General features: G+C 44.5%; 1 protein-coding gene across 9 annotated transcripts in view; it reads right to left on the bottom strand.

The window, feature by feature from the left end:
* The window catches only part of SLC23A2 (solute carrier family 23 member 2), a 150,048-nt gene that overhangs the window by 64,815 nt on the left and 60,706 nt on the right, over positions 1–24,527 (bottom strand). For all 9 annotated transcript variants that reach the window (XM_045362547.3, XM_045362543.3, XM_074004824.1 and 6 more), the window contains one exon: positions 14,577–14,836. In XM_045362547.3, coding sequence (XP_045218482.1) covers positions 14,577–14,684 — 108 coding nt within the window. In that variant the 5' untranslated portion in view covers positions 14,685–14,836. The remainder of the gene's footprint in view (positions 1–14,576; positions 14,837–24,527) is intronic.

Raw genomic sequence — 24,527 nt, 5'->3', positions numbered from 1 at the left:
ACTGAGTGCCCCGCCAAGGAATTCTGCTGTTACACAGGAGGCAGTCAGTAGTCACAATGAAATGCCAAGAACAGGAGTGCCACAATCAGATGCTTGCACTGGACAGCCACTCAGTGCGGCAGGAGAGTGGAAGGGTGGGGTAAAGGAATGACTCTTTGGCACACGAGGAGACAGTAGCAGGGCCAAGGTGTTAACGGCGGTCTGGGAAAGACGGTCAGCTTCAGGAGAGAGCAAAGATGTGGACTTAATGCCCCCCGAAGATTGTCTGGATGGGAGCTCTGTGGTGAGTACAGTAGAGAGATACCATCACAGCACAGCAGGGGGCATGGGGATAAAGTATCCAGGCTCCTGTCTAGGTTTCTCAGCTGGGAAGCGGGGTGGACGGAGGTGCCAGTCCCAAAGAGACTGGTGGAGGTAGGGGTGGAGTGTTTGTAAGCCCATTCAAAATGTGTTTGACCCACAGGAATCATCTGAAAAAGGAAGCTTTACTTTGCCAGGCTAGTCCAGGAAGTTTATTTAACTGTAAATACTACTGACCTAGATAACCTATGGTTTGCACAGGTCCAGCTGTCCCTGGGGACCTCAGAGCCCAGCCTCCCCCTGCTACCCTCCTGTTGCACAGCTGAGACATAGCTCTTCTCTCCATGCTACCCCTGTCCTCTAAGGAAACCTGTAATTAGACGGGGACACTAGCTGGAAATGCTCTTCTCTTACTGGCTGGTCTCTCATCTGCTTGCGTGCAGGGGGCTGCCTAAATGATTCCTGCCTAAATGGTTCTTACAGATGAAGAGTTCTACTGGAAGTACTAGTCTATTTTACTAATATTTTTTCCTTTGGCTTATTAAAATAGATATTCTAATGGTCTACTTTTAATGCAAAATTTAATTTTAAAAATCAAACGGTAAAAATCAGTTCTTGAGGACTGAATTTTTTTATGGGAAAAGGATTAAAATGTTGATGATAGTATCAAATCTTCCAATTTTGGAACTTGTAAATATTATTTTAACTAGGAAATAAAACATGTCTTGGGAAGGTTTCTAAACTTAATGAAGTCTGGTTTTCTTTTGGGTAACTAATAGATAACAGAAGAATCTTGGCATCATTCACCTCAGGAAATTGATCAAGTTTTTATAAAAATACCAGCAGATTAGTATAACCCTTTTGGGAACAAGATGTCCTTTCTTCTCCAAAACTGTCTTAAACTAAACTCATGGCCTTAAGTTTTGTCTCCTAAACTAATATTGTACAATCACTCAATTAGCTATGAAAGGAGGTTGTCTCTGCCTAACCAGATGATTTTGTTTGTCTCCAATATGCAATTGTATTTGCATTGTACTTATTGAACAATGGACACATTTCCACACTCAAAGTCAAGTCTTACACTTTGACTTTGAGTGTGGAAATGTAACCATTGCTTAATAAATACAATGTCTTTTTTGCTTGTGTTTTATTTCTACTAAACTAAGATAATGGTATTAAAGTATTTATTTCTAAACAGTTCTCCTGAGATGGTCAGAGGTATAGGAAGCAGGAGTGAAAGAAGTCATTGCCTAGGGGTTTCAGTATCACAGCAGCACCAGGTGAAACTGACAGTTGTATGTGCCCACATTTCTCAAGCAGAAGTGACAGTGCATGTGCTGCTTACTGACACCTGTCAAGCGGAGGGCACTGGCACCTGCGAAACCCCACACCTCCTATGAGAGTGTTCAGAACTCAATTTCTCACTTATTCAGGATGTGGTCATAATTCATCCACACTGTAACATGTCTGGCCACTAAGAAAACCCCTTTATACTAAGCCAATCACTTTCAGAATAGTAATCGTTCCCCAAATTTCTGCTTTCTATTCTTTTAACAGAAAGGTAACACACACTGTTATCAATACCTCTCCTCAAGGCATGCACACACCATTATTTCCTCTTGTATCCAAATCTACTCCACAATTAAAATGTGTTTTGAATACAGAATAAAGATAATAGATTAGTGTTTCCCAGCCTTTACTCCAAGCTCCTTTACTATGAACATGAAGACTTCCCACCTACTTCCAATATTATTAGAAATTTCAAAATTAACCACTATAAAAAATAAGTTCAAGTGAGTATAGTACAACATATTCTAAACATCCAAAGCTTGTCAATCTTAGATTACATCATCTCTAAAAGATGCGGCAGCAGATAGATCTAACATGACACTAGCGACCTTGCATCTGGCTCGTACAGCAAAGCCTCTAATTTTGTTTTCACTGCCTCTTCCAACAGGATGGCTCCTGTAACTCCCCAGTGCAGGTGATGCTGCTGGATGGCTCGGCCTCCACCACTTGCCTGACCCAGCCTGGTCTTCCTAGGGCCGCCTTCTCCAGAAGGCTAAGGCTGTGGCAGCCAGAAGCACCCTGGGGGTTCCAGCTGCATCTCACCTGTCCCCCAGCAGGGCGACAAGAGGAGGCAGAAGGAGCCTTACCTCTCCCCGTGCCGGCCCACAGCAGAGCTCGGGCGGGTGATGCGTCTGCCAGGGCCCACGCTGAAATACTCTGCAGTGTCTGTTCCTCCCACACCCCAGGCAGGTGGTGCTGGTGGCTGCTACTGTCTGCCTGGCACATACTCATGCCTGGCACTAGGCTGGGCACTTCAAACATCTTCCTGCTAGGTGAGGTTTCTAAGAGATGTCCCTGGGGATTCCGTCCCCAGATGGATTCAAGAACAGCTCCGGAGGCCACGCAGCACATGACAGCACTCCACTCGAAGCGGACCGCCCTCTCCCATTCTTTCCAGCTGCTAACACATTACAGATAACAAACCCATGTCTCTACAATGTAAAGAATATGGAAGGGACACAAATCCAACAAGAAAAGGGCTAACATCCCAATAGGAAAATGACTAAGGAAATAAACATGCTTCCTGAACACTGAAAAGATGCTCAACCTTACTCATAATAAGATATACATTAAAACTGTGATGAGAGGCCAGGTGCGGTGGCTCACACCTGTAATCCCAGCACTTTGGGAGGCCAAGATGGGTGGATCACTTGAGGTCAGGAGTTCGAGACCAGCCTGGCCAACATGGTGAAACCCCATCTCCACTAAAAATATAAAAGTTAGCTGGGCATGGAGGCTCGCGCCTGTAATGCTAGCTACTTGGGAGGGTGAGGCAGAATTGCTTGAACCTGGGAGGTGGAGGTTGCAGTGAGCCGAGAATATGACACTGCACTCCAGCCGGGGCAGTAGAACGAGACTCCACCAAACTATGAGAAAACTCTTTCTACCTGCTAATCGGGCAAAAGCCCAGTCTGACCATATGTTCTGCTGCCAAGCATGCAAAAAAACAGGCATTCACACATTGCTGATGAAATTCCTGAACAGAGGGCAATTTGGTGAGTAGCCCCCTCAGCTTACGCACATCCCCTCTGACTCAAAAATCTCACTCTTGGAAATCTATCCTGCAATTACACCTGAGTGAAACAACTTATGTGCAAGGTTATTCAGCGCAATGCTATTTGTAATAGCAAAATATTAGAAACAGTCTAGAGGTCTATCTGCAATAATTAAATAAATTATGGTATATCCATACCATGGATCACTTTGCAGTTATAAAAAACAATGAAGATAGTCCTTATACACTGACACAGGTACACAGAACATCATCTGTATATCAGAAAGTGAAACGAGCAAGAACGGAGCTACGGACACAGATCTGTAGATACAGACACTTCTTTCTACAACAAAAGCTGCTCCCCCTAAACAGAGACAGAGGAAACATCTCCCTATCCTAGGGCTACCAGTAATGACAGGCACAGATCTGGCTGGTGGTGCAGCTGGTTCTCCTTCTATTCCCTCAAATTGCTATCGGATCCAGGGATCTTCTCTGCAATTGTTCTGTATGATGCAGTATCTTTGATCACCAGTATTGCTCTGCAGGAATAAAGGGGCTAGAGAGAAGAATAGACACAATGAAAGAATATAAATGGCCAAGGAATGCTGGCAGAAGTGTTTGGCTTCACTGAAAGTCAAAATTAGAGCAATCAGATACATTAAGGTCAATATAAACTAGGCTGTCATTTATTAGAGCAAAGCGTTAGAAACAATCCAAAGTCCCAATGAAAGTAAAAAAGTTAGATCCATGATTTGCTATATGTCACAATTACAAGTTCGGTTTCTAATAATATTGAGATGCCATGATATCATATAAAGTTAAAGGCTTTATAAAGCAGATTATGTGTTGATGAGAATTTTATAAAAGAACACTCAAACACTTGTTTTAAATCTCTGGAAAGAAATACATCAAGGCTGGGCACAGTGGCTCACGCCTGTAATCTCAGCACTTTGGGAGACCATCACTTGAGCTCAGGAATTCGACACCAGCCTAGGCAACATGGCAAAACCCCATTTCTACTAAAAACAACAACAATAACAACAACTAGCGAGTGTGGTGGTACATGCCTGTAGTCCCAGCTACCCAAGAGGCTGACATGGGAGGATCACTTGAGCCCAGGTGGTCAAGACTGCAGCAAGCTACGATCATGCCACTGCACTCCAGCCTGGGTGACAGAGTGAGACCCTATCTCAAACAACAATCATAACTAAAAAACAAAATAAAAGAAATACACCAAAATATCAGCAAAATATTTTCTGTTACTAGCAAAATAAGAGAAAAGTGTCGTTTTTCTGGCTAGTGAGATTTTAAATTATTTGTTTTCCTCATTTTACCATTCTGTATTTTCTGCAGTGAACTTATTTCTCTTGTAAATGAAGAAAGTTACACAAATAATGAAAAAGGGACAGAAAATGAACATATGAGAACTATAAAAAAAGAGGCAGTAGAAGAACATACCAGCATTCTTGCTTCTTCCATTTCACCCCAACAATGTATTTTGACCCATAAAACCTAGGGAGAACTATGGATGCTTAAAAACATCCATTTTAAGGGCAATTTAAGGGGGTGGGGAATGTGACAACTGAGTGATTACTGCCTCGAAACCTCCAATATCATACCTTCCTCCTCAAGTACTTTATCAAATCCTAGCAGGAATGAACTTTTTTTCCAATAGAATTATGGGCTTAGATTATGGTAAAGAAATCAATCTGAAATATTTTATCTCTAATCATTAAAACCAAGAAGCCTGCCTACCTAGCTTAGGCAAATAAAAGTTAGTGGGGGTGGGGATTCACCTAGAAGAAAGGAAATCTGAAGTAGTCCTAGAAATGCAAAAGGCACAGGCAGGAATAGCAAGACCCCATCTTGAAGGGAAGGAGGCAGAGAGGGAGGGAGGGCGGGTGGATAAGGAAAAGAATATCTTACCATGCACAAAAATCTTCACTTGCATCCCATCGTTTTGATGTTTTCATTTCAAAGCATACATTGGCATATTCCTTTTCTAACACTTTTTCCCCGCAACTTACAAATTTTAAAAGAGAAAAGGGTGCTCATCTTGGTTGTTCCACTTCAAGCTGTTAAGGGCATCCCCCGCCTAAATCATGGCCATTATGCAGTATATTAAAACTCTCATCTTACAGAAACAGGAGAATTAAACCAATTCCCTGGGCCGACTCCAGGAAACAGTCTCTCTTCATCCTTAGGCCCTTCTCGGAATCATAGTCAATCCCAAAATCTATTATTCTTACAGAAAGAACATTTTCCCAGACAACTATTATTACCATCCAACTGAGACTTTTCATTTTAAGAGCTAAGTACTCCAAATTCTCTATTTAGGGATGTACAAAAAGGAACTTCACAGAACCCGGTACTAAAGTCACAAGAACAAGGACATGTTCTGGGCTTCCTTGCTTGGTTTTTAGAATAAAAGTATTTGCACCAAAAAACCTTTTGCTTTCTTTTCACTGATGAAAATGGGCATATTCAAATCTGTCATCATATAGTCAGGGGTTTAGAGGAACCGAAGCAGCCATTAAATGGTTTCTTCACTGTACCTCCCTACATCTTTCTGCCAAGGTCACTTGTCTTAAAAGAAGGGACGGGAAGGAAGAAGGGAGGGAAGGGAAACAGGAAAGGAAATAAAGGAGCATGGGTCCCTGGTGCTGGTGGCTGCCTTCCTCCCCCCTGCTCCGGGGCATCCTCGCATCCCCCCATCCTTGCACAGGGCAACTCTGAGCCGCACCACCACTCTGTCCTGCTCACCTCCTGCCTGCTAGGCACACCCATCAGGACACAGCCCCACAGGCCCCAGGTCTCCTCCTGAAGCTCCTTCCAGGAGTCTCTTCCAGGACAGCACCTCGCCCCTTCTTTTCAAAGCTCTGGGCCACACCTCCAGCCAACCCTTCCTCCACTGTGGCTCCTCCCTGCCCTCCCTCCAGAGTCAGAATTTCTCCTGACATACTTTTCAACGCCTGGAACGGGTGTTTGTTTCTGAAGGGACTTGCTCCCACCCTCATCCAGCCCAAAAGCACAGAGACCAGGTCTGCTCCAGAGCCTGAGGGCTTCTCCCACCTCCACAGGGCAAGCACCGAGGACACAGCTGCTGTCAGCACACCTGTCCTAGGGCCACCAGCTCCTGCCTGGCCTCCTGCTTTTCCTCTTTAGCCTACTCCCCACTAGGCAGAGCATGTCACATCTCTGCTCAAAGGCCTCCAAAGGTTTTTCTCAGGCCAACATCCTGGTCAGGCCCACAAGGCCTATAGAATCTCTGGTCAATGCTCACCCTGGTGGAGCAACACCAGCACCCCCCTGCCATGGGGCCTTTGCCCTTGAAGCCCACACAGAGATTTCCCATAACTCCTCCAGGACTTTACTCAAAGGCCGCCTTCTTGGTACAGCCTTTCCTGGCTTCCTGAATTTTCAGCATCCATACCGCTCCCTTACTTTTTTTCCCCAGTGTTTGTCAATATCGAACATCTATACATTTGACTTATTTCTATTGTGGCTTGCCTGTTTCCCACACCAGAATGGAAGCCCTGTGGCTGGGCAAAGTGGTTCCTGCCTGTAATCCCAGCACTTTGGGAGGCTGAAGCAGAAGGATTGCTTGAGTTCAGGAGTTTGAAATCAGCAACAGAGTAAGACCCTGTCTCTACAAAAAAAAATAAAATAAAATAAAAATCAGCTGAGCACAGTGGCATGTGCCATATTCCAGCCACTCAGGAGGCTGAGGTAGGAGGAAGGCTTAAACCCAGGAGGCTGAGGCTGCAGTGAGCCATGATGATGCCACTGCACTTCAGCCTGGGTGATAGAGCAAGACCCTGCCTTAAAAAAAAAAAAAAAAAGATGGAAACTCAGGGATTGTTGTCTGTCTATTCATTGCTGTTCTCTAGAGCCAGACCTGTGAGTGGCACCCAGTTCCTACTTTTAATAGGACAAATTAATGAATGGTTTGCAGGTTATGTATGATCACTGTCTGGCCTCACATTCTATTTATCAGTATTTCCCTCCCTGATTTATTTTTCTTCACAGAATTAGTGGCCGGTTGCCACAAGACTGATGTATTTACTTGTTTCTTTACTGTTTTTCTCCTCCCACCATCACTAGGAGGCCAATTCCAGGACAGAGCCTCACACGAAGCAGGTGCCCAATAATCATCTGCTGAATGGAAGAATTCCTTTCCTCCGCACTTTCCAGGTCAGGTCACTATCGGCTCACACCTGGACTGCATAAGCACCCTAACTTGCCTTCCTATCTCCAGACCCTTCCTGCCCCAGCACCCAACGCAGGAACTTCCTACCCCAAAACAAGCGAATTTACGATGACCTCTCCTCAGCATCACCACCGCTCATCTCCACCTCCACTGTACTCTGCACTAAACATGCGCCCCAAGCAAGTCATTGCCATGCCCACCCTAAGCTGAGAGGCCCTCAGTCTCCCTCCTCTTGACCTGCTATACCTAGACGTTTTTTAGGAGTTCCATGTTATCTCCCCTGGGAACCTTCATCTGACCGGCAAGGCCTACCCCACAGTACAGCTGGGCAAGGGTCTCACATGGACACTATCACAGCACCCATGTGGAATTCAAACCCTAACACTGATGGTATGCTGGCTGTCTTGCCATATGTCCCCCACTGGGCTGTAAGCAGCTGGTTACCAGACACGTTAAATCAATGGAGGAACATGAGGCTGTGGGCTCTTCCCATCACATGTTCTGAAGAACACACATCCAGGGAAGATGAGAAGTGGTCGGTTCTTATGAACACCCACGAGTATTTCTCCCATTCTCTGTTAAGACTGAACCTCATAAAGTTACTCCTCAGTCCATGCCGCTAATATCTCCAGACAGAATAATCTACTCTTGATATCCAAATATTCTCACAAAGGCTGTTAAAGAAGCTTAAGGAAGCTTAAACGCTTTCCCTGACTCTGAATGACGACGCGCTGAAACAACAGGCTGTGTGTGTCACAGCCGTGCCTGTGCTAACAGGAAGCTTGGGCTGTTAACTGGGCTTCCAGGTTTAGGTGGTCCAAGAACTGCTGAGCAAACACACAGCCTTTTTCTGGCCGTGCTTCCTGTCTGTACTTTGGGATCAATGTCCCCAGGGTATGATCGTTCATCAGGACTTTTTTTTTTCTGGTTCCTATTTCTTGCCATGGGCATTCACCTCTATTTAAGCATTTCCTAGCTGACTTTAAAACACAAGAATTTGCCTAACTAGAGTCCTGTGGGATAAGAAGAAGATCTTTTGCTATGTTCCCCCTATTTGATATCAACTCTGACCACATGACCTAATTTCCATGGGTCCTGGGGCTTGGCATGTCTCTTGTTCTTACTTTGACCTGGAGGACATTCTACTTCTAAGTATGGATTTGTTCTTTTTCTTTGTAAAATGTTTGTGTGGGTGTTTTGTTTTATTTTGTTTAAAGATCTGGGAAGCGCCCAGGCGCGGTGGCTCACGCCTGTAATCCCAGCACTTTGGGAGGCCGAGGTGGGCGGATCACGAGGTCAGGAGATTGAGACCATCCTGGCTAACACGGTGAAACCCCATCTCTACTAAAAATACAAAAAAATTAGCCGGGCGTGGTGGCGGGTGCCTGTAGTCCCAGCTACTCGGGAAGCTGAAGCAGGAGAATGGCATGAACCTGGGAGGCAGAACTTGGAGTGAGCCAAGATCGCGCCACTGCACTTCAGCCTGGGCGACAGAGCGAGACTCCGTCTCAAAAAAAAAAAAAAGAGATATGGGAAGCACTCCACTCATCCAACACAGGATGCCTAAGAGAATCTCTAAAGATGAGATCCTTATCAGCCACACACCCCGGCCTCCCTTTCCAGGAGACACCCTACAAGCCTGGTTCTCAGGAACAGCCAGATTTGGTTACTGGTGCTCAACCTCGCTGCACTCCAGCACACCTTTCTCTAGATGCCTTAACAGCTGACAGCCTAAAGCCCAGCTTTGGATTCTAAGGCAAAAGAGCCAACGTTTCAGCCTCGCAATGCCCTAACCAGCAAGCAGAGATGGGCTAACCACTAGCCACGTGTGGCTATGGAGTGCTTGATGAGTGCAACCAACAAAGTGAATTTCAGGTTTCATTTAACAGTATTTAATTTAAATGTAAACAGTCACGTGTGACTAGCAGCCATGATGTTGGACAGCACAGATCCAGACAAAAAGATAAAACCCAAAGCTGTCATGCTGGCTATTCTTCAATATTTACCTTTGCAAAGGCCAGGATGAAACAAGGCACTAGCAGGCAGCAATGTCCTGGCATGATCCTCCCAGTCACTCATCTGTGGGTATCTCCAACAGTGAGACCCTCAACCCTATCTTCCTCCGCCAGCTTTGCCCGGCAGCAGCACCCTCTCCCACGGATCAGTCACCACCCACATGAGCCGTCACAGTGAGTCTTTACAGCTCTCCTGATCTCTGTGTGCACCAAGTCCCACACCCCCAGTGCCCGCAGGCTCTAGGAGCACCACAGTTCAAATCCACAACTTCTCAAGTAAAACCCATCATCTTCCATCTTCCCCAACCTCCAAACTTAAGAGTTTTCCCTAGACTTCATATTTTCTCCAAAGCCACCATACACCCAATAGGGTTCTTATGTATAGAATTTTGATGGGAATCCGAAACATCTCCATCTTTGGCCCTCAAAACCTCCTATCATCTCTTCTATCAGCCTCACCTCTGTTCTTACTATTCCCACGCCTTTGGTATCTCCTAGACCCACCAATTCTTCCTGTCCTACTCCACTGCCCCTGCCTCCAACCAGCTGCCCCCACACTAATCCCATCCATCAGGCAGTGGGAAGCCACCCACTGTAACTGAGCCCCTCACTTTTCTCCTGTCAATGGGCAAATCATTCAAAATGCTCTTCTACTTTAAAAGCTGACCTACGGTAGCAATTTCACTAGTGATTCAATACGGGCAGTACTGTGTTCCTGTTCTTATTTTAGATATATTTTGGGGACAGAGTCTTGCTCTGTCACCAAGGATGGCATGCAATGATACAACTGCTGACTCACTGCAGCCTCGAACCTCTGGGCTCAAGCAATCCTCCCACCTCAGTCTTCCAAGTAGGTAGGACTATAGGCACGCACCACCGCGTCCAGCTAATCTTTAAATTTTTTGTATGAATGAGGGTCTCGCTATGTTGCCACGGCTGGTCTGGAACTCCTGGCCACAAGTGATCCTCACACCTTGGCCTCCTAGAGTGCTGAGACTACAGGCCTGAGCATCCACACCCAGCCTATAACATATTTTCTAACAAAACTATCCACAACCCAAAACTCCATCCCACGAACTATTCCTTTGTGAACATTCTTTGATGAAGTTTTGTTTCCGTGTTTTCCTTCTTTTATGTAATCGACTTCATCTTGAGCTTTAGGAATTCAGACTAAGGCCCACCTTGGCATCCCTGAAGCCAAATCATCCTGGGAGCTCAAGTTTGGACTCTGCCACCTCTATCCTTGGCATCTCTCTCCTCCCAGCAGCTCCATCCCATGATTCCAACTCTGTTCCTACTCTTTGTAGTTCAATTTAGCATAACTTTAAAACTATTTTCGTCCCCCTTTTAAGGCTTCCTTTTATAGCCCTAGACTGGGATAAAAATTCCATAACATCCTTAATTAAATGGCTCTACTGTTAAATCAACTTTATAATTAACATCATATTTACACCCAACTATGGCTTACGTCCACATTCCCAGCTCCCATGTTCTCACAAGGACTCCTACTTAGGTTGGATCTGGAAATTAATGCTTTGAGCAGTATTCCTTCCCAACCCTGCCCTAAAAAATGTACAGGGATAGAGGGAAAAACCTCAAAATAGGCAAGCTTAAAAAGAAAAACATTTCCATACACAAGAAACATGTATGGGCTAGGCACGGTGGCTCACGCCTGTAATCCCAACACTTTGGGAGGCTGAGGCAGGTGCGTCACTTGACCTCAGGAGTTCCAGACTAGTCTGGCAACATGCAGAAATGCCATCTCTACCAAAAAAAAAAAAAAAAAATTAGCCAGGCCCAGTAGCACACACCTGCAGTCCTAACTACTCAGGAGGCTGAGGTGGGAGGATCACCTGAGCCAAGGAGGTCAAGACTGCAGTGAGCTGTGATCGCTACACTGCACTCCAGCCTGGGCAACAGAATGAGACCCTGTGTGAAAAGAAAAAGAAAAAGAAAGAAAAAGAGAAAAAAACACTTATGGAAAAAAATGGGGCTGACAGTGGGACCTGCTGGGCTGAGCCTGGAAGCCCTAAGCCAGGCAGCCTCGGCTCCAGCAGGGGAACAAGGTGGGGGCTGAACCAGGACAGGCAGGCTTCCCCCACTCTTCCATGCCATGGTTGGCAACCCTGGGGAAGACAATGAGGGCTCCACCCTAGGGTTTGCCTCTGGACTGGATCCATAATGAGAAGACACAAACCCCACAGGAGCACAGAGAAAGAGATGAAATTCCCAGAAGATTCCAGATGGAAAGAGAACTAGGGAGGGACTTCATAAGTATATGAGGGTTCCCAATGATTTAAATGAAGTCACAGTTAAAAGAAACGCATACGTACAAGAAATTAAGGGCCAAAAATAGGCAGAAGTTAACTGAATAAAAATTTTAGAAGTATAATATTGCAATAAAAATTCAACACAAATACATGACTGTATACAAAAAAATAAGTAAACTGGAAAATACTGAAGGATTCATCCAGAAGGCAGTGCTGGAAGAGGATACCTAAATCATTAGTGAAAGCAGCTAAAAAGAAATGAGGACAGGCTGGAAGGTTGGTGTGTATCATTCACAGAAGTCCGTATAATAGTGGAGGGCAAACTACAATTATTTCCAGATGTACAAAGACTAAGATGGTGACCAGACTATCGGTGTATCTTAAATGAAAAGCAAACTAAAAGGGAAGAAAAAGAACACAAGAAACAACAAGGAATGAGGAAGCTGACCACATACAATGACGAATTCAACTGCTAACGATAAAATACTACAAGCTTAACCTAGAATAAGTAAATCTTAAATTCTGGAATAATGACAAGGCAGGTAGTTGAGAGATGCTCAAGTTCTTGTCCCCAAAGTGAAGGGAAGTGAGAGTGAATCATCTCCTGGGCTGTAAGACAAAATAAAGCCACAAAAGAGATGAGGCAACCCTCATGCATGAGACCTTCCCATTCACTCTTCAAGTAGATGTAATTTAATCTTGAACAACTGACTGATGCCTCTTCCCCTAGAAAACCTGTGTCAACCCTAAGCCTTCAACAGCGAAGAAAATCCAGTTTCAAAATTTTTCATTATAGGAAAAAAGAAAATAGTAATGCCAGCTGTAAAATTAAACACCTCTCTGAGAATACAATTAAAAGAAATAAACAAATAAATACAGTGTGGATGAAAGTAGTCAATCAATGTACTTAAAGATGCCATGTTCAGCCAGGCATGGTGGCTCACGCCTATAATCCTAGCACTTTGGGAGGCCGAGGCAGGTGGATCATCTGAGATCAGGAGTTCGAGACCAGCCTGGCCAACGTGGCAAAACCCCATCTCTACTAAAAATACAAACATTAGCCAGGCGTGGTGGCACGTGCCTGTAGTCCCAGTTGGGAGTCCCAGCCTGTAGTCCCACTTGGGAGGCTGAGGCAGGAGAATCACTTGAACCCGGGAGGTGGAGGCTGCAGTGAACTGAGATGGTGCCACTGCACTCCAGCCTGGATGACAGAACAAGACTTTGTCTCCAAAAAAAAAAAGATACCATGTTCAAGCCAGGGTTGGTAGCATGCATCCATAATCCCAGCTACTCGACAGTCTGAGTGAGATGGCTTGAGCCCTGGAATTCAAAGCTGCATTATGATTGCACCACTGCCCTCCAGTGTAGGCAAGAGTGAGACTCAATCTCCAAGGCAGGAGGATTGCTTGAGCTCAAGCTCTTAAGTTCAAGACCAGTCTGGGCAACAACCCTGTCTCTACAGAAGTAATAAAAAATATTAGCTGAGCATGGTGGCAGGCATCTGTGGTCCCAGCTACTTGGGAGGCTGTGGTGGGAGGACTGCCTGAGCCCAGGAGGCCTGAGCCTTAATTGTGCCACTGCACTCCAACCTGGGCAACACAGTGAGATCCAGTCTTAAAAAATAATCCTGACACCTCTGTAGATCCATCTTCCCTCAAATGTCTTACTGTTGATTCCTTTTATCATTAGGCCATGGGGCATGCCAATAGCTTCAGACACAACATTGATAACAATAACTAATCTTGAAACCAGGCGTGGTGGCTCATGCTTATAATCCCAGTGCTTTAGGAGGCTGAGGCAAGAGGATCACTTGAGCCCAGAAGTTCAAGACCAGCCTACGCAACACAGCGAGACCCCATCTCCACAAAAAGTATAAAAAATTAGCCAGCTGTAGTAGACTACAGGCTGCACACACCTATAGTCCCAGCTACTTGGGAGACTGAGATGGGAAGATAGTTTAAGCCTGGGAAGTCAAGGCTGCAGTGAGCTTTAAGGGCGCCACTGCACTCCAGCCTGGGCAACAGAGCGAGACCTTGCCTCAAAAGAGAAAACAAAAAAAAAAGAAAAAAATCCTAGAATACTATTCTTGCCATTAACCACATCTCCAATATTAAGAGGAAAACATCTTGAGGCAAGATCACTCTAAAGAGCATTTTTCTGTTTTTAAAACAACACATTATAGTTAACTTTATACAAATCATCATCCTATATCTGGGAAAAAATGTTCTTACTGAATATAAATGAATGTGTATAGTCCGCCTTATCTGACTGCTATCACTTATTCGGATAAAACCATCTCCATGCTGGACACTGCTACTGTAATACATATGGACAGTGGGGTTCCAAGCAGTAAGTCATTCATCCTCCCAGCTTGCAATATGAGTGTGATGTTGGGTTGCACATTATTTCCTAAGAGTACATTTTTGAAGATAAAATTAAGCCTTCAACATCCTCCAGGACACAGGTAGCAATGGGCTAGATTTAAAATGTTAACAGCAATGCATGCTTCCTTCCTGGAGTTAATCCCAGCAGATGACTCCAGGCTGACAGCACAGCTAAAACCCAAGAGTTAGCCCAAAGACTATCTCACATATAAAGTATTTGGTTTGCAAATGCCTTAACCTTCACTGAAAACATAAGCATTAAAGCCAATCCTATGTCGATTCCATATGGAAACTACTTTCAAGAGATTTAAGAAAGACAGAGAATATGATTACCGGAAGAGTGAAGAAAGCAGGGTGCTTTGCCTCGTCTTCGTATTTGCCTTCTGTTGAACTTCCAGCCTCCATTGATTTGGATGTGGTATTCTTACCAATACCCATCATTAAGAGAAGCGAGTAGTTTGCACAGCCGTTGGAGAGCAGCTGGAAGTGAAGGCTTATTTAAGCAAGAAGCCCAGGATCAGCCGGGTCTTCTAGTGCCTGGAGCCCCCGATTCTCAGGCAGAGATGAGGCCCGCAAACGGCATCTCTTAGCACCTAGAAAAGAAGAGCACAGCCAAATCACCCCAAAGCATGAAAACAACACAGGCCATGCCGTCACTGAGTTTCTTGCACAGAAAAAAAGTCATACTACACATTATCCACAAGCATCCAAAAAATACTTTACCTAAATACAGTTTTCAGGTACCCATCCCTTCTTCATTTAGTCACCCACTGATTCTGAATTGCCCACTAGAGACGGGGACCACTAAACCAAATTATCAAAAATATCACAATACTAGGGAGAAAAAAAATAGCTAAGGTACTTCTTTGATATGCATATGGTTTATATCTTATAACCCAGCATTACCTAATAGAACTTTCTGCAATGAGGGAGATGTTATATATCTGTCCTGTCCAACAGTCATGTGGCTACTGAGAACCTGAAATGTGCTTAGTGCAAATGAGTAAGTGAATTTTAATTGTATCTAATTTTAATTGAAATTTAAGATAGCTACTTGTAGTCTGTGGCTCTACTAAAAAAAAAAAAAATTAGCCGGGAGTGGTGGTGCATGCCTGTAATCCCAGCTACGAGAGGCTGAGGCAGAAGAATCACTTGAACCTGGGAGGTGGAAGTTGCAGTGAGCTGAGATCGCACCACTGCACTCCAGCCTGGGCGACACAGTAAGTGAGAATCAGTCTCAAAAGGAAAAAAAAAGGAGAGGGCACAGAGGATCCCTCCAAGGAATGGCAAACATACAAGGAAACATGCCTAGCTATACCTGAAGTTTTGTTTTGTTTTGTTTTGTTTTTTTTTGAGACGGAGTCTCGCTCAGTCACCCAAGCTGGAGTGCAGTGACCGGATCTCAGCTCACTGCAAGCTCCGCCTCCCGGGTTTACGCCATTCTCCTGCCTCAGCCTCCTGAGTAGCTGGGACTACAGGCACCCGCCACCTTGCCCGGCTAGTTTTTTGTGTGTGTATTTTTTTAGTAGAGACGGGGTTTCACCGTGTTAACCAGGATGGTCTCGATCTCCTGACCTCGCGATCCGCCCGTCTCGGCCTCCCAAAGTGTTGGGATTACAGGCTTGAGCCACCGCGCCCGGCCTATACCTGAATTTTTATAAAGAAAAAAATAATGCAAACAGGTAGGGGTGGGAAGGGCAGAGCGCATCCTCTGGTACTCCAATTAGGGTGACATCAGATCTTACCACCAATTATCCTCCCACAAGGAATAAAGAATTCAACCAAGCTGTCCTGCAAATGTGAGGACAGGCCTGCAAGTAGTTTGGAAATACAAGTACAGAACTTGCTGTTCAAGGAACTCTTCATAGGATACTTCGTTCAATAAATACTTTGGATGAGCCAGGGGAAAAATGAAATGTAAAGAAATAAAAAAGAGAAAGAATTACACAAATTTTAGAGTTCAGCAATCAGAAGGCCAAAAAGGAAAACAAAAGAAACCACTGCCAGAACATGAAGTTCCATAAGTGAAATATAGAGAGCTAGGAACACACATCAAATTCTTCCGGGGTGGTTGTTCTCGTTTGCATATTCATGCACATTTTGCATTTTCATTCACATGCTATCCACATTCATTTAAAGCAGTGGTTCTCAATCCAAAGTAATTTTGTCCTGCAGGGGCCATCTGGCAATGTCTGGGGATGTCTTCGGCCATCACAACTGGGGGAGAGCTATTAACATCTAGTACGTAGAAGCCAGGGGTGCTGCTGAACATCCTACAATGCACAGGACAGATCCCACACCAAGATTTCAGGAGGGCTGAGATTGTGAAATCTTCGTTTAAAGACACTTCCCTTCTCCCGAGGATGGCATCCCAGATGTGCCATGTTGATTCTAAGGACAAGATCAGGTCCTCCAAGGGATACACTTGGCAGTCAGAGGAGCAGGAACATGCATATAGCGAAGCCCACACAGAAGCACATCTGTGGGACTTACTCCAGCTTGGTCATTATAAAAAGAATTTTCTGGCCAGGTGTGGTGGCTCGCGCCTGTAATTCCAGCACTTTGGGAGGTCAAGGTGGGCGGATCGCCTGAGGTCGGAAGTTCAAAACAAGCCTGGCCAGCATGGTGAAACTCTGCCTCTACTAAAAATATAAAAATTGGCCGGGCATGGTGGCGGGTGCCTGTAAGCCCAGCTACTCAGCAAAATGAGGCAGGAGTATCGCTTGAACCTGGGAGGCAGAGGTTGCAGTGAGCCGAGCTTGTGCCATTACACTCCAGCCTAGAAAACACAGCGAGACTCCGTTTAAAAAAAAAAAAAATCTTGAAACTTCTTGTCATAAAAAAACCAAAAACATACAAATACAAGCAGCTTATTGACAAAGGAAAGATAGTATTAACATCAGACTTCTTATCATTAACAGTAAAAACTGGAGGAAAAAGTGATGAAGCATCCAGAGAGAAATGAATGAAAAGCCTAAAATGCCACATCCGGACCACCTCAGGGGTCCCACCACTCTGCCACAGCCCCCACCACATACAGGTCCTAACTCATCCATCACAACTCTGCTGTTTAATAAGGATATGAAACTCTACTGCAGGGATCACTACGACACTACAAAGTTTGATAGTCCTTAATACATAAAATCTGTGCAGGCCAGGCGTGGTGGCTCATGACTGTAATCCCAGCACTTTGGGAGGCCGAGGTAGGCAGATCACGAGGTCAGGAGATTGAGACCATCCTGTCTAACATGGTGAAACCCCGTCTCTACTAAAAACACAAAAAATTAGCCGGGTATGGTGGCGGGCGCCTGTAGTCCCAGCTACTGGGGAGGCTGATGCAGGAGAATGGTGTGAACCCGGGAAGCGGAGCTTGCAGTGAGCCAAGATTGTGCCACTGCACTCCAGCCTGGGTGACAGGGTGAGACTCTGTCTCAAAAATATATATATATTTATATATAAATAAATATATATAAACATATATAGACATATTTATATATAAATATATATAAACATATATAGACATATTTATATATAAATATATGTATTTTTATATATAAATATATACATATATAAAATCTGTGCAAGTGGATAATTTTTCAGATATGTTGCTATGCATTGATTCATGAGTTTTTCATGTCTGCTGGCAACCACAGAGCCTCTTTTGTGGTTTATCCCCTTATGTCTTTTGCCTATTTTCTATAACGTTTACAGGTCTTTATTTTAAGGATATTAATCCTTTAAATCTCTGTTGTATTTGATGCAAACATTTTATCCCCACTTTTTGTTTCTGAATTTGGGGGATGACCTTTTGAGCTGCCAGAGTTGTCATCATGTTTGTGTAGCCAAATCCATCAGCCTTTTACACTGTGATTTAGCCACTGCCACCCATCATCTTCCCAAAATCTGCAAAAAACCCAGAGTGGAAATAAACACACCTACAAATAAAATCTGCCTGAAGGAGCCACAGTGGACCTCTACCTTGAGACCACCAGAAGTTTATTTTTTCAGAAGATAAAAGAGGATAGTGAAATACTGATAGATTTTTACCCGGCCACATGCCATATAGTCATATTTCAAGGGACCAATAAGCTCTTTGTCCCACATCTAGCAAGTCAGCAGAGCTTTCAAATCACCCTTATCTATATCAACTTTAGGGAAAATGATGGGACTTTTTTTCTTAAAGAGATGGGGTCTCATTACGTTGCCCAGGTTGGTCTCAAAATCCTGGCCTCAAGTGATCATCCTGCCTCAGCCTCCCACATAGCTGGGACTACAGGTGCAAGCCACCATGCCTGGCTAAGGAAACTGATGTGATTATTTAAAGCAGAATAAATTTACTCTCCTAGGTTAAGTTCATCTTGGTGTTCCAGACATGAACATCCATTGCAGCAGCAAACCCCTCACCACCATCCCCAGCACTAGGGACAAACAGAGACAGTTCCATCCCAGGAAGAATACCTTCCAGCAAGTAACTCTGTGCTCCATTTACTCCACCACGCATTTAATTGAACCTCACAAGCTACAGTGGGGGAACCACCAATGCTCTTCACCCACCCCTTCCAGAGTAGTGCCTGGAGTATCCTGAAGCCTTAGACCTGAAAGAGCACAGGAGAGGATGAGGCTCAGAAAGCGCAGAGCAGTGATGTTCTGAGAAAGGCGTCAGGGAAGAGGACTGCAGGGTTCAGGAAGAGGGGAGCACCTTTCATCAGGAGCAGTACAAGGAGGAAGAAGGAAGAAGGGGTGAATGCTGAACAAAGAAATGTGTCCTTGGACACTGCCATAAAAAGCCCAAAAGGACAGAGTATTCCACACCCCAGTGCACAAGGATGATGCAGACACTCTCAAGGTCAGAAAGTATGCGACAACCCGAGATCAGAGGGTTTATTCACACAGGATGAGCATGGTGTGCATAAATGCCAAGGTCCAGCGGCAAAATGCAACAGATAAAAGGGGAGAGGTGAGGGAAGAGTGGAGTTTAACGTCTGTATTAAAACAAGAAGCAAAATCTCCCCAGGAATCTGACACGGGGGAAACTGTGCCAACCCATGGTCCCTCACTGCCCCTTTTCCTACCCCTTGCAAAAGAGAGAAAGAGAATGAGCAAATCCACTCACTGTCTTGGCCTTAATACACGACAGTGGGGAAGGAGGAGTGGAGCGATGGAAGATCATGATGGCGACAATGGCAGTAATAATTGCAGTTTTCCAGTTGCTAAGTGTCCGTGTGTGCCAGGCACGTCTCTGACCTCTTACTAAATAAATGACAGTTATTTCTGGCCAGTAAGCATAATATTACTTGGTTTCCGCACAAACTCTACAAAAGTAGAAATTGAGCTTCAGAGAAGTAAAATAACTTGCCAAAGGATACACTACTATAAGCAGTAGAACAGGATTCAAACTTGAATCAGTAATTTGAACCTGCCATTACACTGTTTATACAAGCAAGACATAAAACTGTCCTTTAAATGCTCAGCTTACAGCTGTTCTCCCTGGACAAACACAGTCCAGGCCAGCTGGCCTATACACACTGCCTCTGTGGGACTTGCTGGTGATTTTACCCTCCTTGTGATTTCTGAGGGGGCATTGGGGCGCAGGAATCACCTTCAAGCTCCTTTTCCAGGGTTGATACCCACCCTCCTCGGACTAGGAACTCTCTAACATACGCACTTCTATTCACCTGCACATCTGCTCCCTAGCACACACCACCATGGTCTCTCATCAACATCACAACAGCCACTTAACTTGTGTTCTCATTGCTGTTGTGAACAGCAGCAAAGAAGAACATGTGACTGAGATCACCTGGCCCCTAAGACGAAAGACATTTACAGAAAGGTTTGCCCATGCCTGACAACAATAGGATAAAGGAATCCTGCTCACCATGGCAAAAATAACATTAAATACTTAAGAATAAATTTAATTAAAAAAAATTTTTTTTGAGATAGGATCTCACTCTGTTGCCCAAGCTGGAGTGCAGTGGCGCAATCACAGTTCACTGCGGCTGTGATTTCCCAGGCTCAGGTGATCCTCTCACCTCAGCCTCCTGAGTAGCTAGGACTACAGGCATGTGCCACCACACCTGGCTAGTTTTTGTAGAGATGAGGTTTCACAATGTTGCCTAGGGTGGTCTTGAGCATCTGAGCTCAAGCAATCTCCTACCTCAGCCTCCCAAAGTGGAGGGATTACAGGCATGAGCCACTGCACCTGGCCCTCATCCCATCTTTTTTTTTTTTTTTTTTTTTTTTTTTTAAGACGGAGTTTCGCTCTTGTTCCCCAGTCTCAAGTGCAATGGCGTGATCTCGGCTCACTGCAACCTCTGCCTCCCGGGTTCAAGCAATTCTCCTGCCTCAGCCTCTCAAGTAGCTAGGATTACAGGCATGCGCTACCATGCCTGGCTAATTTTGTATAGTAGATGTTGGCCAGTCAGGCTGGTCTCGAACTTCTGACCTCAGGTGATCCACCCGCCTTGGCCTCTCAAAGTGCTGGGATTACAGGTGTGAGCCACCACACTCGGCCCCTCATTCCATCTTGATGGTTCTAAACACTTGTCCAAATGGTAAGCAGCATGATGCTTCAACAGAAAATTATCATGCTCTTTGATGGCTTCCTAATTTAGAGTGACACCCAAATTCCTTCACAAGAGGTGACTATGGGGCCTATCCAGGTCCCCTTTCTCAGTCCCTCATGGACCCTATTGTGATTACTCACAGACCTCTCCTATCTCTCAGGACCCTGCTCATGCCATCCCTCCAAAATAAGCCCCCTTCATCTCACCCCTTCTCACTGGGGTGACTCCCATCAATCCCTCCTCCGATCACCACCTCATCATGGTGTCGGAGGACCATGTGGAGGGCCGAGTGTGATGGCTCACATCTGTAATCTCAACACTTTGGGAGACCCAGGCAGAAGGACTGCTTGAGGCCAGGACTTTGAGACCAACCTGGGCAAGAGAGCAAGACTCCATCTGTACAAAAAAAAATTAAGGTAAAATTTAAAAAGATGATTGTAACAAAGCAAGATCATGTCTGTCTGTCTGCCTAGCCAGACAGCTGTGGGAAACAGAAAGGAACAGTATCACAGCCTCACCATCTTACCTCCACCCCTGGTGCTGAACTTGGCGTCTATATTAAAGGTTCTCCAAAGTTTGTGGATTGATAAATGATTTTTTTAAGGCATGTGCTATAATGTCACAGTGGTTTTGTTTAATAATCTTACTACATCAAACCTATCTGTGACACAACAGACGTCAGAACAAATCGGGGGTGTCAACGTCACCACCATCGACGGACACCGACCAAGACAGATGAGGGAAGTATTAGAAAAGTCCAAATTATAACTATATCAAAAGATACGAAAAATCTCAGAGAATCTACAATTAAATAGCGAGTTACAAAACCCATGAGCAAGCCTCTTTCAATGTGATTGAATCAAACATTTCCCAAAGGCCAGCGACAAGCATCTGTATCAGAAGCTGGCTAGCCACCACCTGGCCTGTTTCTGTTAAGGTCCCTGCTAAAAATGGTTTTTACATGTTTAAAGGATTGTGAACAACAGCAAAGAAGAACATGTGACTGAGATCACCTGGCCCCTAAGACCAAAGACAGTTATAGAAAGGTTTGCCCATGCCAGACAACAACAGGATAAAAGAATCCTCCTCACCATGGCAAAAATAACGTTAAATACTTAAGAATAAGTTTATAAAACTATGTGTGACCTTTATGAAGAAAATGATAAAACTACCGAGGGACATAAAAAGGATTTGAATAACCAAAGAAACAGAGGATACTCTTCGATAGGAAAGGTACTGTAAGAATATTCATTTTCCAATTAACATAATCTATACAGATTTAATAAAAATCCATTAATACCCCCCCCAACGAGTCAGAGGAGCTTGCTAAAAATTCCTCTAGAAGAATAAGCAAGGGCCAGGCATGGTGGCTCATGCCTCTAATCCCAACAGTTTTGGGAGGTGGAGGCAGGTGGATCATCTGAGCTCTGGAGTTTGAGGCCAGCCTGGGTAACCTGGCAAAATCCTGTCTCTACCAAAAATACAAAAAAATTAGCCAGGTATGGTGGCGTGCACCTGTGGTCTCCGCTACTTGGAGGCTGAGGTGGATCACTTGCGCCTGGGAGGCAGAGTTTGCAGTGAGCCGAGATCATGCCTCTGCACTACAGCCTGGGCGGCAGAGTGAGACCCCATCTCAAAATAGTAACAATAATAAGAAGCAAGGATGGCCACAAGTATTTGAAAAACAGGACAAGTGTGGTCAGTGAGATAAGAGCCCTAATGTAAAGCTGTAATAAACAGAAGTTCAACAAGTATGAAAACAAAGTAACTATCAGTCATCAAAACAAAAAAAAACAAAACTGATGAACATATGATACGGCAGCACTTCAAATCATAAAACAAACTACGGATTTTTCAATATACATGCCAAGACAATTGGTTACTAACAAATAGTAAAATCCAGAAAAAGTAAGACCTAAGGTCTACATTTTAACCTTGTTAAGAAAGCACAGAAATATTTATTGACATGGGAAGAGGTTCACCCTGTTATATATGTGCTATTTTTTAACTTGCCTTTTTACACAACACAGGGTGAACATCTTTCCATGAAGTGAAACAAGCCAGTCACAGAAGGACAAATACTGCATGATTCCACTTACGTGAGGCGTCTAAAATAGTCAAATGCAGAAGCAGAGTAGGATGGTGGATGCCAGGGACTTGGGGGAGGGGTCAATGGAGAACTGACATTCAACAGGTTAAAAGTTTTAGGTTGCTGGGCACGGTGGCTCACGCCTGTAATCCCAGCACTTTGGGAGGCCAAGGCAGGAAGATCACCTGAGGTCGACGGTTCAAGACCAGCTTGACCAACATGGTGAAAACCCTTCTCTACCAAAAATACAAAAACTAGCTCAGTATGGTGGTGCACACCTGTAAGCCCAACTACTTAGGAGGCTGAGGCACAAGAATCACTTGAACCCAGGAGGTGGAGGCTGCAGTAAGCCAAGATCGCACCACTACACTCCAGCCTGGGCGACAGAGCAAGACTCTGTCTCAAAAAAAATACCAAAAAGTTTCAGTTACACAACATGAGCAAATTGTAGAGATCTGCTGGACCACACCGTGCCTATAATTAACAATACTTTGGTCAGGCACGGTGGCTCACGCACACCTATAATCTTAGTACTTTGGGAGGCTAAGAGTGGGAGGATTGCTGGAGGCCAAGAGTTCAAGATCTGGGTAACATAGTAAGATTCCATCTCTTAAAAAATGAAATTATTTAAATTAGCCAGAAAACAAAAAAAATATCATATTGTGCACTTAAAAAGTTGTTGGCTGGGCGTGGAAGCTCATGCCTGTAATCCTAGCACTTTGGGAAGCCGAGGTGGGCAGATCACCTGAGGTCAGGAGTTCGAGACCAGCCTGGCCAACATGGTAAAACTCCATCTCTACTAAAAATATAAAAAATAGCCAGGCGTGGTGGAGTATGCCTGTAATCCCAGCTACTCAGGAGGCTGAGGGAGGAGACACACTTGAACCCAGGAGGCAGAGGTTGCAGTGAGCCAAGATCGCACCACTGCACTCCAGTCTGGGTGACAGGGCGAGACTCTGTCTCCAAAAAAAAAAAAAAAAAGGTTGTTAATAAGGTAGATCTCGTGTTAAATGTTCTTATCACAATAAAAATAAAAAAATAAAAAGAATGGTAGAAGATACTAGTTTTGAGTGAAAAAAGTCCTTTTGTAAGTGAAAAGAATTAAAGGCAATATATATAATGAAACAGACGCTATGTACAGCATTAACCCACTGTGCATGTGTAAAGTATGTGGCCATGTATACACACACCAAAATGTTAACCAAAATGTTGAGTGATAGAAACACAAATGACATATTTTCCTCTTTTTAGTCCTCTATATTTTCTAAACTAACTTGACAACAAAAGATGGGCCCAAATTTCTCCCCTAAGAGCCTCATGGTGTCCACATTAGCACCAGTTCCTCCTTACTCCTCAGAATCAAGTCCAGGGGAAAGGCTGGTTCCCCTTACGGCATCTACCTCCTTTACAATGTAATGCAAGCAAATCAATTCAGTCCTTTCTGTTGTGAGCTCAGGATCCAGCAGTGTGGAATAATGTCCTCATGTTTAAAGTTCTAAAATAACTGGGTTTCAGAAGAGAGTGGAGAAAAGCCAAGGTTCTACAAATTATACTTGGCATCTAGATTTTTTGAAAGCTCCCTGTAGCCAAAGTTAAAAATCACTACCTTAGAGGAAGGAGATCACTACAGTC

This window comes from Macaca fascicularis, chromosome 10 (genome assembly GCF_037993035.2).
Source record: "Macaca fascicularis isolate 582-1 chromosome 10, T2T-MFA8v1.1".
Lineage (NCBI taxonomy): Eukaryota > Metazoa > Chordata > Mammalia > Primates > Cercopithecidae > Macaca > Macaca fascicularis.
Note: the sequence above shows the minus strand (reverse complement) of the source record. Positions and strands in the feature narration are given on the sequence as shown.